Source organism: Glycine soja, chromosome 12, assembly GCF_004193775.1.
Source record: "Glycine soja cultivar W05 chromosome 12, ASM419377v2, whole genome shotgun sequence".
NCBI lineage: Eukaryota > Viridiplantae > Streptophyta > Magnoliopsida > Fabales > Fabaceae > Glycine > Glycine soja.
The window spans coordinates 17,015,695-17,029,183 of NC_041013.1; the positions used below are offsets into that span (position 1 = coordinate 17,015,695).

The window sequence follows — 13,489 nt, forward strand, 5'->3', positions numbered from 1 at the left end:
ATCGCTCTATTGTAATAAAATTCCTGTTTATTCACTCAATTGAACTGTTGCGTTGTTTTACCTTTCTAATTGGGACTGATCACTCCAAAACTAATTGATTAACTGTTGGTGATCCACTGCTTTAATTGATCGATCTACACAACAATTCAATTCCTAGAACATGTATGAACAAACTATAACCAAAATTTCTATTTGGATTAACACTTGTTAATTAAGCTCTTCGCGCTTAACCTTTCTTTTAGTTTAATCCCTAAATGAACAACTAGGGAATGAAATAGAAGAAAGACAATTCTCATAACATAACCTCATTATGTGGGATAAATTAAGAGGCAAGATTAGTAATTAAGAGAATACTCGTGGTTTAATTGAAATAGAAACTAGGAAGAACATAAAGATATGTGTGAAATCAATAAACTCTTTATCTATCATAAGTCATATTAATTCCGCTTGCTTTCAAATATTTTTACTATTTTTATAATTAATTGCAAAACCAAACTCAATTGTGATTCCTTGGCTTACATAAAATTTGGTTATTTGGGAACCAACAATACTCTCTAGTATACAGTATTTGGACTTTTAGGTTTACTGTTGTATATAATATACTTGTCTTTAATTTTTTATTCATCAAAGACTTTAGGTCATTAATGCAATTTGGTCACCTTCTAGGATTTTGTTATTGTCAGAACACTTCAACCAACAGACGAAAGAGGGGAAAGTTTTAGGTGAAACAATATTGCATAATGCATATTAAAATTTGGAGAGTACCAATAACACGTTATGTTATTGGTTGAAATTTATACAAAACTTTAAAATAAGAGGGGGACTTTTTAAATTAGAAACAAAACACCTTAAAATGTAATTTTTAATAAATTTCAAAACAGTAAAGAATGTGTTTAAAAGAGTTTGTTAAAAAAAATACTCCCTCCTCCATTCACAAATTTTTAACAATTTTATTTCAAAATTATCCCAAATAAATTACATTAATTATTGAATTTTGAGTACTGTACCTATCATTTTTTAATCACTACCACTAATCATTCAATAGTTATAAAAATACATTATGAAAAGTAAGGATATTTTAATAAAAGAATTTATATATTATTTTCTTTATATGAGTTAAAAAAACTTTAAACATTAGTCATTTTAAAATGAAGAAAGTATTTTACTAGCATTGCTCTTAAAATTTTGTTATCAAGGAAGCGAGAAACAAGTTTAGGAAGAATATCTATTCATTTATAAACAATGGATTGATAAAATAAAATAAAAGGCTATAATTGCATTAACAATGCAAAATGACACCTCTACAACGCTTTTTTTTTTTCTTTTTCTTTTTTAACCCCAATCCAAGTAGTCCGTATATATACACATTTACTGTTATAAATTCAACTCTAATGTTTAGAACATAAATGTTGGCATCATCATCGGCATGGAAGGTGCTGACCTGCAAATTACACCAAACATAAAGTTGACCTGTTAGTTACTTCCCCGATAAATTCAACATTCGATTAACTTACTATTATTACATACTCTATTGTAAGGTTTTGAAAATTGGGCTCAACCCACTGGTTTAATCGAAACAATCTGATCATCAGTTTGAACACTTCAAAAAGAAATACTTTAGAACCAGTGAAAATCGATAAAAATCGATCGAATCGGTCTAGAACCGGCACAGAGAATCGACGTTAAATCGGTCTTATTCAATTTATTTTATTATCATTAAATTTAATCTAAAATATTTTTAACATATATAAAAATACATATTCAAATATTTCAAACAAGTATCAATTATTTTGTTAACAATTATTAATTTTTGTTTTATGAAACATATTATTTAATCATTTATATTAAATTATAATTCTTTAGATCCTGATTTTTATAATTTTATATTATTTTATTACTTATTATATAATATTAAAAAGTATAAAATCGATTTAATCACTATTCAATTACATCTAGACTATTAAACCTTAAACTAATATCTTTATCGGTTTAATCATATAAACATTGTTTTATTCTTATAAATTTGCTTAGATAGAGAATGCAGAAAATAATATATAAAGATAAAAAAAAGTAATTGAATAATGATAATTAATGTATTAAAATTAAGGTTAAATATTTGGATATTATTAGAGTTTAATTTTTGATAAAAATAATTTTTTATCAAATAATCCATCAATGATTAAACTTGTAACAAAGTATATACGTATATACATCAAATTACTTATATAGTTAAATTTTTTAACCATATATTAACTAATTTCTTAATTAGTGACCATCCTTTTACAGTGTTCTCCAATTCAAATTCGTCCCTTGCATAATTTATTAGAAGACAACTACCACAAGCGCGATGCGAAATATGAATGGCTATGATATGACAAGAGAAAACTCAAGTCAAGAACGAAGTATCTCAATATGCATTTTGTTTTTAAAGGCATCCCGATATGCATGTTACATGTGTTAAGCACTGAGCTATAAATTACTAGTCATGTTGTAAATTTGAACAGATGGAACTTTATAACGTGTATAAATCCACACTTTGAATACATTAAATAAATATAAATGTTATAAGATGTATACTTTCAAATCTATTATATATATATATATATATATATATATATATATATATATATATATATATATATATATATATATATATATATATATAACTTTTATTCTATTAAATAATATCATGTGAAAATCGCATATTTATTTCTTCTAAAAATATTAAATGATATTATTTAATTTAATTATTAATTTAAATAAATATTTTATTATTATGTAAACAGATTCCATTTTATCTATGTATATAAATGCAATCAATTCTATTTTTATTTTTCTTTTCATAATAACATATTATTACATGTAATTATAATAATAGTTATTATAATTAAATAATTTAAATTGTGTAATAGATTAATTCAATTGTTAACAAGGATAACAATTCCAACAATAATAATTTTCCCTGAAGCATGTTTGTATATAAAAATATATTTAAATATTTATTGACATATATATTAATATATATATATATATTAAAAATTTAAAATAATATAAAAAACAATATTATAAATTATAAAATGTGAATTTAATAATTGATTATTCAATTTGATTATTAATTCAAATAAATATTATTTTCTTATGTAAAAATATTCTATTTTATGTTCCTATATAAATGCAATCACTTCTATTTTTATTTATTTATTTATAGTAACATATGTTTACATGTAATTATAATAATAGTAATTATAATTAAACAATTTTAAATTCCATTACTGATTATTTTAATTATTAACAAGGAAAATACCTCAATAACAATAATTTTCTGGAGTATATTTATACATAAAAATATATTTAAATATTTAATTATTAACATGATTATTAACATACATTTATCAAAATTTAAATTAAATAATTCATAATATATTAAAAATTCAAAATAATAAAAAATACTCTTATAAATTATAAAATATAAATTTAGTATCCGTACAAAACACATCACACTAAACTAGTTGTCTAAAAGAAATATGTTGCGACAACCTCAATGCACCATACTAATGAATTCCAGTTCAAACTAGCAAGGTTCATAAATTAAAAGTTTTTTCTATTTTTTTCTCTTTTTTTTTTCTCCTTTCCCTCACTTGTGTACTTGTTTGTTTAACGAAGCATCCAATCTGTGTCTCATTTTTTCTTTCTTAAATTCAAAAGCATTTTCTTTTCAAAGATGAATTTAACTGCCGTGGAAGGTATTTGCCTTCTTTTAATTTGGAAAAATAAACAGCCTAGACAGAGTTGACTGTTAATAAGGTCAATGTTATCAAATTCGAAAATTTAGTTAAATTCGTGAGAGTGGTATGAACTCAATTCATAGACGTATAAGAGTCTATTTTATATAAAAATAACAATAAAATATCTATAAACAACATACTAATTAAAAATTTCAATAATATAATACAACAAACAGTAAATCATAAAGTTCATAATATTTAAGTAATCAAGTCTAGTAATAGTGCCAATAACTTGTAGAGATTGATACATCATTCTCATTGAAGGTTTGATGTTATTAGATAAATGTGAGAATTTTTTAACTTGCTAAGTCGTTTTCGATATTCAATAAAATTTACTCGTAAACTTGTAAGAGTTAGCGAATTAACTCCAGAGTTATTTGATAATCATGAATAAGATTATGTTTGAATAATTTTTTAAATAAATATTTAAGAAAAAAAATCAAGTAATTAACTTTCTTTTATAAATTAAAAATTAATTTATGCATTTAATTTTTTAGTGAAATTAAAGAAAACTAACCTTTCCAAATGACAAACCAGAATCTAAATAACATTTTTTCTTGTTATCTATGAGTGGAAGTTTATTCAATCTTTCATCAATTACTCTATACCCGATAATACTTTCTAATCATGTCGCATCAAATAAGGAAATTTGCAAATCTTACTTGACGTGCCAAATTGTCAACAATTTATGAAAATCGTTATCTATATGTAATTTTATAAATAGGGAGATTTAGAAAATCCTTAAATTAATTAACGTGTGTTGTAAATTGACTTTTAAATTGCAGAAAACCATAATACGTTATTAATGGATTGGACTTTGGCGTGAAATTTGGGTATCTGTAAAGTAGAAACAGTTGAAACTTTGCTACCAATATTAATATCTTGAATGCATAAAATAAATATAACGTGGAAATACAATGTTATTAAAAAAAATCATATATTTTCAATACACAAGTCAACTGCTAATGGATATCAGCAAATAACGCCTAGAAGAAAAAGGGTTGGGTACCTACTTCTAAAATTCAATTCTTAAACCTGCTAATGTTTATTACTAACATAGCAGCCCCAGGCCCACAAATAATATCTCTAAAATAATTCATTTTTAATTTTTCTTAAAAAGTTGACACTAACACAAACAAAGTAATTAATGAAACGTAACATCAGTTATAATCAATCAATTAATTTTATTTACAAATAACAATTGCTCAATTTTTCTATCTATATACGAGATTCGAACCTGATTCTTTAATTTAGAAGTCGTCGAAAAAAATTACATGTAGATTATTTTGTTTATCATAATTATTTACTTTTAATAAGTCAAATTCATAAAACATCCTTTTACTTTAAAACATCAGTTATAATCAATCAATTAATTTTATTTACAAATAACAATTGCTCAATTTTTCTATCTATATACGAGATTCGAACCTGATTCTTTAATTTAGAAGTCGTCGAAAAAAATTGCATGTAGATTATTTTGTTTATCATAATTATTTACTTTTAATAAGTCAAATTCATAAAACATCCTTTTACTTTAAATATTTTCTAATTTTATGAACTTAATGAATATATATTTTGCAAGTGGGATAAAAAAATTGATAAATTTTATGAACTTAATGAATATGCATTTATAAAAAAAATATTATTGGTACAATTTTAAATATATTTATTACATAAATTAACTCATTTATCTTAATATATATATATTATTTTATATTATTTAATTATAAATTATTATTGATATGATTTTTGTTAATAACTTAACATATATCATTAGTTTTGATTGAACGATGAGAACGTATAACTATTTTATAAAGTTAGAATATATTTTATATATATAATAATCGTAATTAGATGATAGGATAAATTTAATTTATTTTGTCAAATTTTATGCTAAGAATCATTTTTACCGTTAAAAACTAAAGTCCTCTACTATTTTCTTAAACCGTTGGGATAGTAATAGTATTTGACTGCTTGTATTCCGTTAAATTAAACCGCGAAAAAGTTATTATTTTCACTGACCCGTAATAACCGTCGCTGTAACTCCGGTGCCGAACCTTGGCGGCTCCGCCGCTGCTCCTCCTCTTCGCATCCCTTCCGGCCGAGGCCACCGCGCCTTTTCGGGGACTCTCTCTCTCCCTCGGCGGCGGTGCCGCAACATCCTCCGAGATCGACCTCAGCGACGGCCTCCACTCCGCCGCGCCCATCCGCATCTTCTTGCGGCATGGTCGGCGGGAGGGCACGACGGAGACCACAGTCGCCGGAACCAGAGACCTCTCCTCCTCCGCCGCCGGAACCAGAGACATCTCCTCCTCCGCCGCCGGAACCGCCGGCTCCGGCACGCGCTGAGTCAGCAAACCGCAACAAGACACGAACTCGAAGAAAAACCTCATCTCGCTTCTTTTTTTTTTTTTTTTTTTTAAAGAGGAAGAGGAAAATGAAAAGAAAAAGAAGAAAAGAAAACGGTGGAATTATTGGAAACTGCTGCTATAGAGAGGTCCCGTGTTTGAAGGGAATGAAATCCATTGTTATATTAAAATTAATGAGAAAAATAGATGTGGGTTAGTTTCTATTTCTTCGTCTGTGAATAGCCGGGTTTTGTTTTGTTACACTCAGAGACCCAACCCAATTTTATAGCGCTAGATACGCCACACTATTCTCTACCATTTTTTTGTCGTTATCCGTTTCTATGTACACTTTTCCCCTAACGTTTCAACCTTTATTACAATTCATGCCCTAGAGGACCTCGCAGCTGGCTACAAATAATTCTCTCTCTCTCTCTCTTTTTTTCTTTTTCTATTTTGGATATGATTAAGTTTGCTGGGTTATAAAAATATTAACTAGATTTATTTTAGTCATGCTCGTTTAACTCGTGGCTTGACATATTTCATATTGTTTTCTTTGTTGGAAGATGTAGTGCATGTTTGGTTCTTCATTTAAATTGTTGTAGTGTTTATTTCAAAATAAATCTAATGGTCCAATACAAAATGAACTAAAAATAAGAATTTTGATTTGTTGACAAATTTACTTTTAGTGTCACCAACATTTTACATTTTTACCAAACATACTCGTAATATTAAGTGAATTCAGTCTGTACAAATAAAAAAGTGAAAAGTGAATTTGCTTAGTAAAATAACTTAAAAGGAAAATGTTAAATTGTACCAAAATAAATAATAAGAAAAGAGATTAATATTTATGAGTAATTAATTTTCATATTTATTAATGTTTCAGTTAGTGAGAATATTCAGAGAAGTCATCTGAAAAATGTGCATCCCAGCCCCCCTCACGGACCTAATGGGAGGTTAACGTTTAAGTTAGCATGAATATATATTGTCTACATTTTGAAAGTTATTCTCTCTGTTCTAAATTATATGATGTTTTTAAGAAAATTGTTTCAAAATATATATCATTTTATAAAAATAAAATTGTATTAAATATATTTTAAGACTATTCTTAATCAATATTTAGTGGGAGTAATATATATAAAGAATAAATATGTCATTAATTAAAGAGATTAAAAATATATTAAAAAGTTACTTAATGTTTTTTTTAAAAAATTGAATAAATTAATTATATTTCTTAACACGGTATACAATCTTAATCGATATATAATCTTGGAGGGAGTATATAGAAAAAAAATCATGGTATCAATCCTCTATGCCCTAAAGTGAGATTATGCCAATAACTGATTTCTTACTTACATAATCTGTAAGTGTACAAACATCAAGTGATAGAAAGTATCAAATTCACATGGATTTCCATTATGACTACAAATTTATTATAAAGGATTGTAATTGATTGATAAAAAAGATTAATTTTTAAAATGCAAAACAAAGTCTTGTTTTTATAGACTCTTTATGTCTGGTCAAGAGGACTATTTAGAAAAGTTATAACTTTTAGAAAAACTTAAAACCAATTTGAAAAAGTCAAAAACCATTTGAAGAGTTACATCTTTTGATTTATTCAGAAACAATCACTGATAATCGATTACCAAATCAGTGTAATCGATTACACAAAGCTTTTATGTGAAAGGATGTGACTCTTCACATTTGAATTTGAATTTCAACGTTCAAAGACACTGGTAATCGATTATCAAAACATTGTAATCGGTTACAGCTTTTTTGAAATCAATTGGAACATTGTAAATTCATTTGAAAACTTTTTCAAATTCATTTTGCTACTGGTAATCGATTACAACAATCTGGTAATCGATTACCAAAGAGTAAAAACTCTTTGGTAAACATGTTTTGAGAAAAATTCATGTGCTACTCAATTTTTGAAAAAACCTTTTCATACTTATCTTGATTAAGCCTTCTCTTGAATCTTGAATCTTGAATCTTGAGTGTTGAATCTTGATCTCTTGAATCTTGATTCTTGAAATCAACTTTTCTCTTAAATCTTGAAGTGTTCTTGATTCTATCTTGAACATCTTGAACTCATTGAGCTTTTTGTCATCACCTTTGTCATCATCTTTTGTTATCATCAAAACATCTTTGAATCAATCTTGATTCATCATGAAGCTTTGCTTCTACAAAGAGGACAACTTTAAAAAAGGTGTGTAATATGAGGGAGGAAGGTGATTCAAGTGATGATGTTGGTGCTAGTGTTTTTGTTCATAAAGATGGTGACATAGCTAACAACCAATGTGTACATGTTGAATTAATTGAAGTATTTTATGATTACTTCAACTTAAAGGAAAACTTAAACCTACCAAGTGAAGTACAGAGTGATGCACATTTCAGGCCGGTGGACAAGGCTGGTGGTGGTAAGAAGGCTACTAGTGGAGGTAAGAAGTTTGTTGGTGGAGGTAAGAAGCTTGCTAGTAGGGGTAAGAAGCCTGCTGGTAGGAATAACAAGGCAAGTAATAGAGGTAAGAAGCTTACTTGTTAGTGAACAATTGTACAGTGATGATTCAGATGAAGAGGTATTTAAGAAAAAATTATGAAAGATTCAACAACGAGTTACTTTGTAAGGAATTTAAATGGAATTTAGGATTGGAGTTTTCTTTTTTGAAAGAGTTCAAAGAAGCCATACTGGAATACAATGTGTTAAATGGGAGAGAAATTAAGTTTGATTTCAATGATAAGAGACCAGCAAGAGCAAGGTGTAAGCATTTCACTGACTATCTGGTATATGTCAGTAAGGTAGGTCAGAGTGACACATATAGGCTTAATACCTTACATCCTAAACACACATGTGGGAGGGTTTCCAATAATACAACTGGGTGGCCAAAGTCTTAGTTAGCAAGATGAAGGCAACAAATTTTGACGTGTCTCTAAAGGACATAATTGGTGAAATAAGGGCTAACTATTCAGCTGGAATTTCATTGTCATGGGCATGGAGGGCCAAAAAACTTGCAAAATAGGTTGTTGATGGTGATTTTGTCAAACAATATTCCCAGCTTTTGTCATATGTAGCTGAACTAAAGGATAGATAATCAAATAATTCATGCTTGATTTGAGTGGAGAGACCATCCATTAAAGTACTACCAAGATTTGGTAGTTTCTACATGTGCTTAGAAGGTCCAAAAGTCGCTTTCAAAAAGGCATGTAGACCCTTGATTGGTGTAGATGGATGCCATCTCAAATAAAAGTTTGGAGGAAAACTCTTTATTATAGAGGCAGAGATCTGAATGACCAATACATGCCTATTGCTTTTGCTGTTGTAGAAACAGAGACCAAGGAAACATGGAGATGATTTTCTGAATTTGTTGTTCGAGGATATTGGTGATGTTGAAACCAACAAATGGGTGTTCATTAGTGATCAACAAAAGGTAAAAAAACTAATTTTTGGATTGTAGATTAATATGTTGTTGATATTTTTTTAGATTATTTTAGTGAGTTACTTTATATGCATGGATTGCAACAAGTTTTTCTGAAATTTCCAAGACAAATAGGGCAAATGTTTTGCCTGTGACATCTTTACAACAATTTTAAGAAAAAAATTGGTGGTGGGGTAATGCTCAAAGATCTGATGATGGGGGCTACTAGAGCTACTTATGAATAGTTGTGGAAACACAAAATGCAGCAGATTAAGGACATCAATGAAGTTGCATATCATTGGTTGTATAACCTTGAGAGGAAAGCATGGTGTAAGTATGCTTTCGCACATTACCCAAAGTGTGATATTTTGATGAACAACCTCAGTAAGTCCTTTAACATTACAATACTAGTAGCTAGGGATAAGCTTATCATAACCATGTATGAGTGGATTATAATGTACCTCATGAATAGGTTTGCAACTCTTAGAGATAAATTGAAAAATTACAGAGGTGAAGTGATGCCTAAGCCCCTATAAAGGTCGGATTAGGAGGTTGAAAAGTCTGGGAATTGGGTAGCTGCTTGGGGAGGAGATGGTGATTTTGAAGTCACACATATGCATTATGGTAAACAAATAGAGTTGTTCATCTAACTTATAAGGATTGGTTGGCATACCGTGCAGACATGCAGTGGCTACCATACAATTCAAAAATTTTAAGGTTGTGGATTATGTGAATAATTATTATTCAAGGGATACATATGGTGTTTGTTATGGACACAAGGTGGCATCAATTAATGGTATGGATATATGGCTAGTTACAGAGTTTGATGAGATTCAACCACCAAAATACAAAAAGGATCCTGGTATACCAAAGAAATTGATAAGGAGAGAGCATGATGAAGACCCTAATAAGACAAGGCCGAGAAAGGACCCAACTCCATATAAATGTAGCTGATGTGAGACAGGAGGTTATAATACCAGGAGGTGTACATTGCCACCTCTAGTAGTACCTGAAGAAGAAAATGAGGAACTTAATGGATATGCTAAAGGTGTAGCCGAGGGTGTAGCTGCTAGAGTTCAGACTGGGCCACTCAATGTAGTTGGGGGTGACACTAAAGAAGTAGTTGAGGGTGGCACTGAAGGAGTAGCTAAGGGTGGAAATAAGGGTGCACCTGCTACAATTCTGACTGAGCAAGTCAATGTTGTTGAGGGTGGAATTGAGGGAGAAGTTGAAGGTGGAATTGAGGGTGGAGGTGGTGCAGTTCAAACTGGTCATATTCAACACCAAAAGAATGACATCACACAAAGATGTACAAACAAAAATAATAAGGTAAATTTTTTATACATGCTTAACATACTATATGATAGTTCATATAGATTCATTTTTTAACTTAATTTTGTAGGGAAAAGGTGTGCAGCAATCTCTAAGAAAAGTTCTTGGTCCTCAATAACATCAACAGACCAAATCTATAAATTGGCACACAATAGTACTAATCGCATCAGTGTCACTACATTAATTTTGTACTTACTGTAATCAACTTCATGATTAATTTTCAAAAAATTTAATTTTGTAAGGGCACTATGGGCACAACATATTTGTCAATGAAACAATTAAGAAACTTTCTCCCAAATGCTAGCCATTAACAACAATCAAGGCACCAACAACAAATATTACAAATCCAAGCAAAAAAATTAAAGGTTGTCAACTACCAACTGTTCGGAAGAATGTTAAGCTGGGAATTGGTCTTGCAGCCACTCAAGCCAACGCAAGCACATCAATTGAGGATACAAATGGACAAAAATAGGACTATGTGAAATGCTTTTATAGTGGGGTGGGAGAATTTTATTTTGGGGTGTGGGAATCTTGCTTGCTTTATTGTAACCATGTGCACAATTAGTTGCACCTTTTGTGTATTTGTTCTAGACAATAGGCATATTAACTACTAATTTAGGCCTTTTGGGACCATGTCACTTATATTAAACAATTCTCACTTATCATTAATAAATTCAAATCTCTTTTGCTAAATAAAAACTACCATAAATGTTGAAGTAAATTGTAAGACATTAAAGTGTTTAATGAATGAAAACAGTAGGAACAAAAAAAAAAGGACTAAAGCAATTTTGACATAAATAACTTTTCATACTTGCAAAATGAACAATTTTCATTTTACTACCTCAAATTTATTATTTTACATCAAACTACCTGGAAAATAAACCATTTTCATTTTTCTACCTAAAATTTATTTTGTTTACATCCCAATACTAGGAAAACAAACCATTTTCTTTTTACTACCTCAAATTCATTTTTATTCTACTACCTCAAATTCTTTTTTGTTCCAACAAAGTACTTGATACCTGGCATTATTGAGCTTAGTAATTACCAGTAAGCCATTACAAAAAAACAAAAATCAATAATAGGTCCACAGTTAAAATTAAGCATCAATACAATATAAATTTAACACATCATAAACTCGTATCATTAGAAGCATCCAACTACATCAAATACAACATAATTACTTTCCAAAATTCACATCTCAACTTACCAACCTACCAAATTTAAGAAGACAACTATCAAAAACCTACCATCAGTAAATAAACAAAAGGAAAATCAGTTCCTTCTATGACCACCAACATTCATTGCAATTACAAATTTTAGTAAAGAAATGAACACCCAAAGAACTACAACTACAAAACCTAACAAATTCTTTCAATTCCTTTCAATTGCAAGATTATTCTCTTTCCTTCCAATTTTACTATTCAATTGCACAATTTGAACTAAGGATGCACGACATTCTTCCTCTGCTGCAACAATTTTTTTCCTCAAATCTGTTATTTCTTTTGCATTTCCTTTAGCTTCCTCCATTAACGAAGCAATTTTCAACTTCAGCTCTTCATTTTCCCAAACATACTTGACCAACTCACTCCCTTCAATAAACACGTTATTGCCAGCCTCAGTATCATCAATCCATTGGAAAAATATGCAAGAACTTGACTCCTACAACACAATACCAATTAAACAAGCAACAAAACAGAATAAAACCCAAAACAAAACACATAATCGGCACTTGCTTATGTTTAAGTGTAGGCATCATCAAAACCTTCTCCTCGGATGGTTCACACTGAGCGACATGAACATAACAACGGGTATTGTAACTCATCATTTTTCATCAAATAAATAAAGAGTTTTACTTAAAAATTAATAGAGTTTTTAGAAATTAAATAAATGAGAGAAAAGAGTTTTGTTAATTAAAATAAGTGCTTCATAGTATTAGAAAGTAAATAGAGTAAACTGATGCTTTAGAAAGTAAAAGGATATTTTAATTGGTTATTTATTCAATGAAAGAGTAAAATAGAGTTCTTTTTTTATAAAATAAAATAAAGAAAAATAGAGTAAATAATAGGCTGAGAGTACCCTAACTATAAATAGAGACATATTAGATTAATTTTTCCATTTAAAATATATCTCTATGCTCTCTCTTCCTCTCAAATTTGTCTTCCCTTATTCCTCTTCCAAAACCCTCTCTTTTTTTCGTATACACCCAAATATGTCCTAGTAAAACTGTGATCCCAGACTCATTAACCGTGGATCATCATCAAATTTGGACACCGTCTTTAGAACTCATTGTAGCACATCTCCACCGTTGGGATTTGGAAAATAGTATCTGTAAAGGTAGAAGTGTCCCTCGTATAGAGACAGTGAAATTGAGACTTCAATTCCTTCTCCTTCTCTCTAACGCTTGGAAACCCTAGAAGAGCAAGTAAAAGAAAAACGTCAGTTGAAAGTATGAGGATGAACTTGAAAGTAATAAAATTAATATATATCCATTTCGGTGAGGTGGGTTGTCACCATCTGACCCTAACAATTATTACTTTTAAAAATTTTCCAGTGTTAAAGCCTATCAATAATTTCAAATATATTATCTAAGAAAAGTAAATATTTTAAA

General features: G+C 29.1%; 1 protein-coding gene across 1 annotated transcript; it reads right to left on the bottom strand.

Moving 5' to 3' along the window:
• Positions 1-1,232: 1,232 nt before the first annotated feature.
• LOC114378572 lies at positions 1,233-6,397 on the bottom strand. The gene is made up of 2 exons (XM_028337200.1): positions 5,808-6,397; positions 1,233-1,441 (listed from the first exon to the last, which is right to left on the bottom strand). Exons 1-2 carry the CDS (start codon positions 6,176-6,178, stop codon positions 1,396-1,398), a joined length of 417 nt encoding a protein of 138 aa, XP_028193001.1. The 5' UTR covers positions 6,179-6,397; the 3' UTR covers positions 1,233-1,395.
• Positions 6,398-13,489: the final 7,092 nt, after the last annotated feature.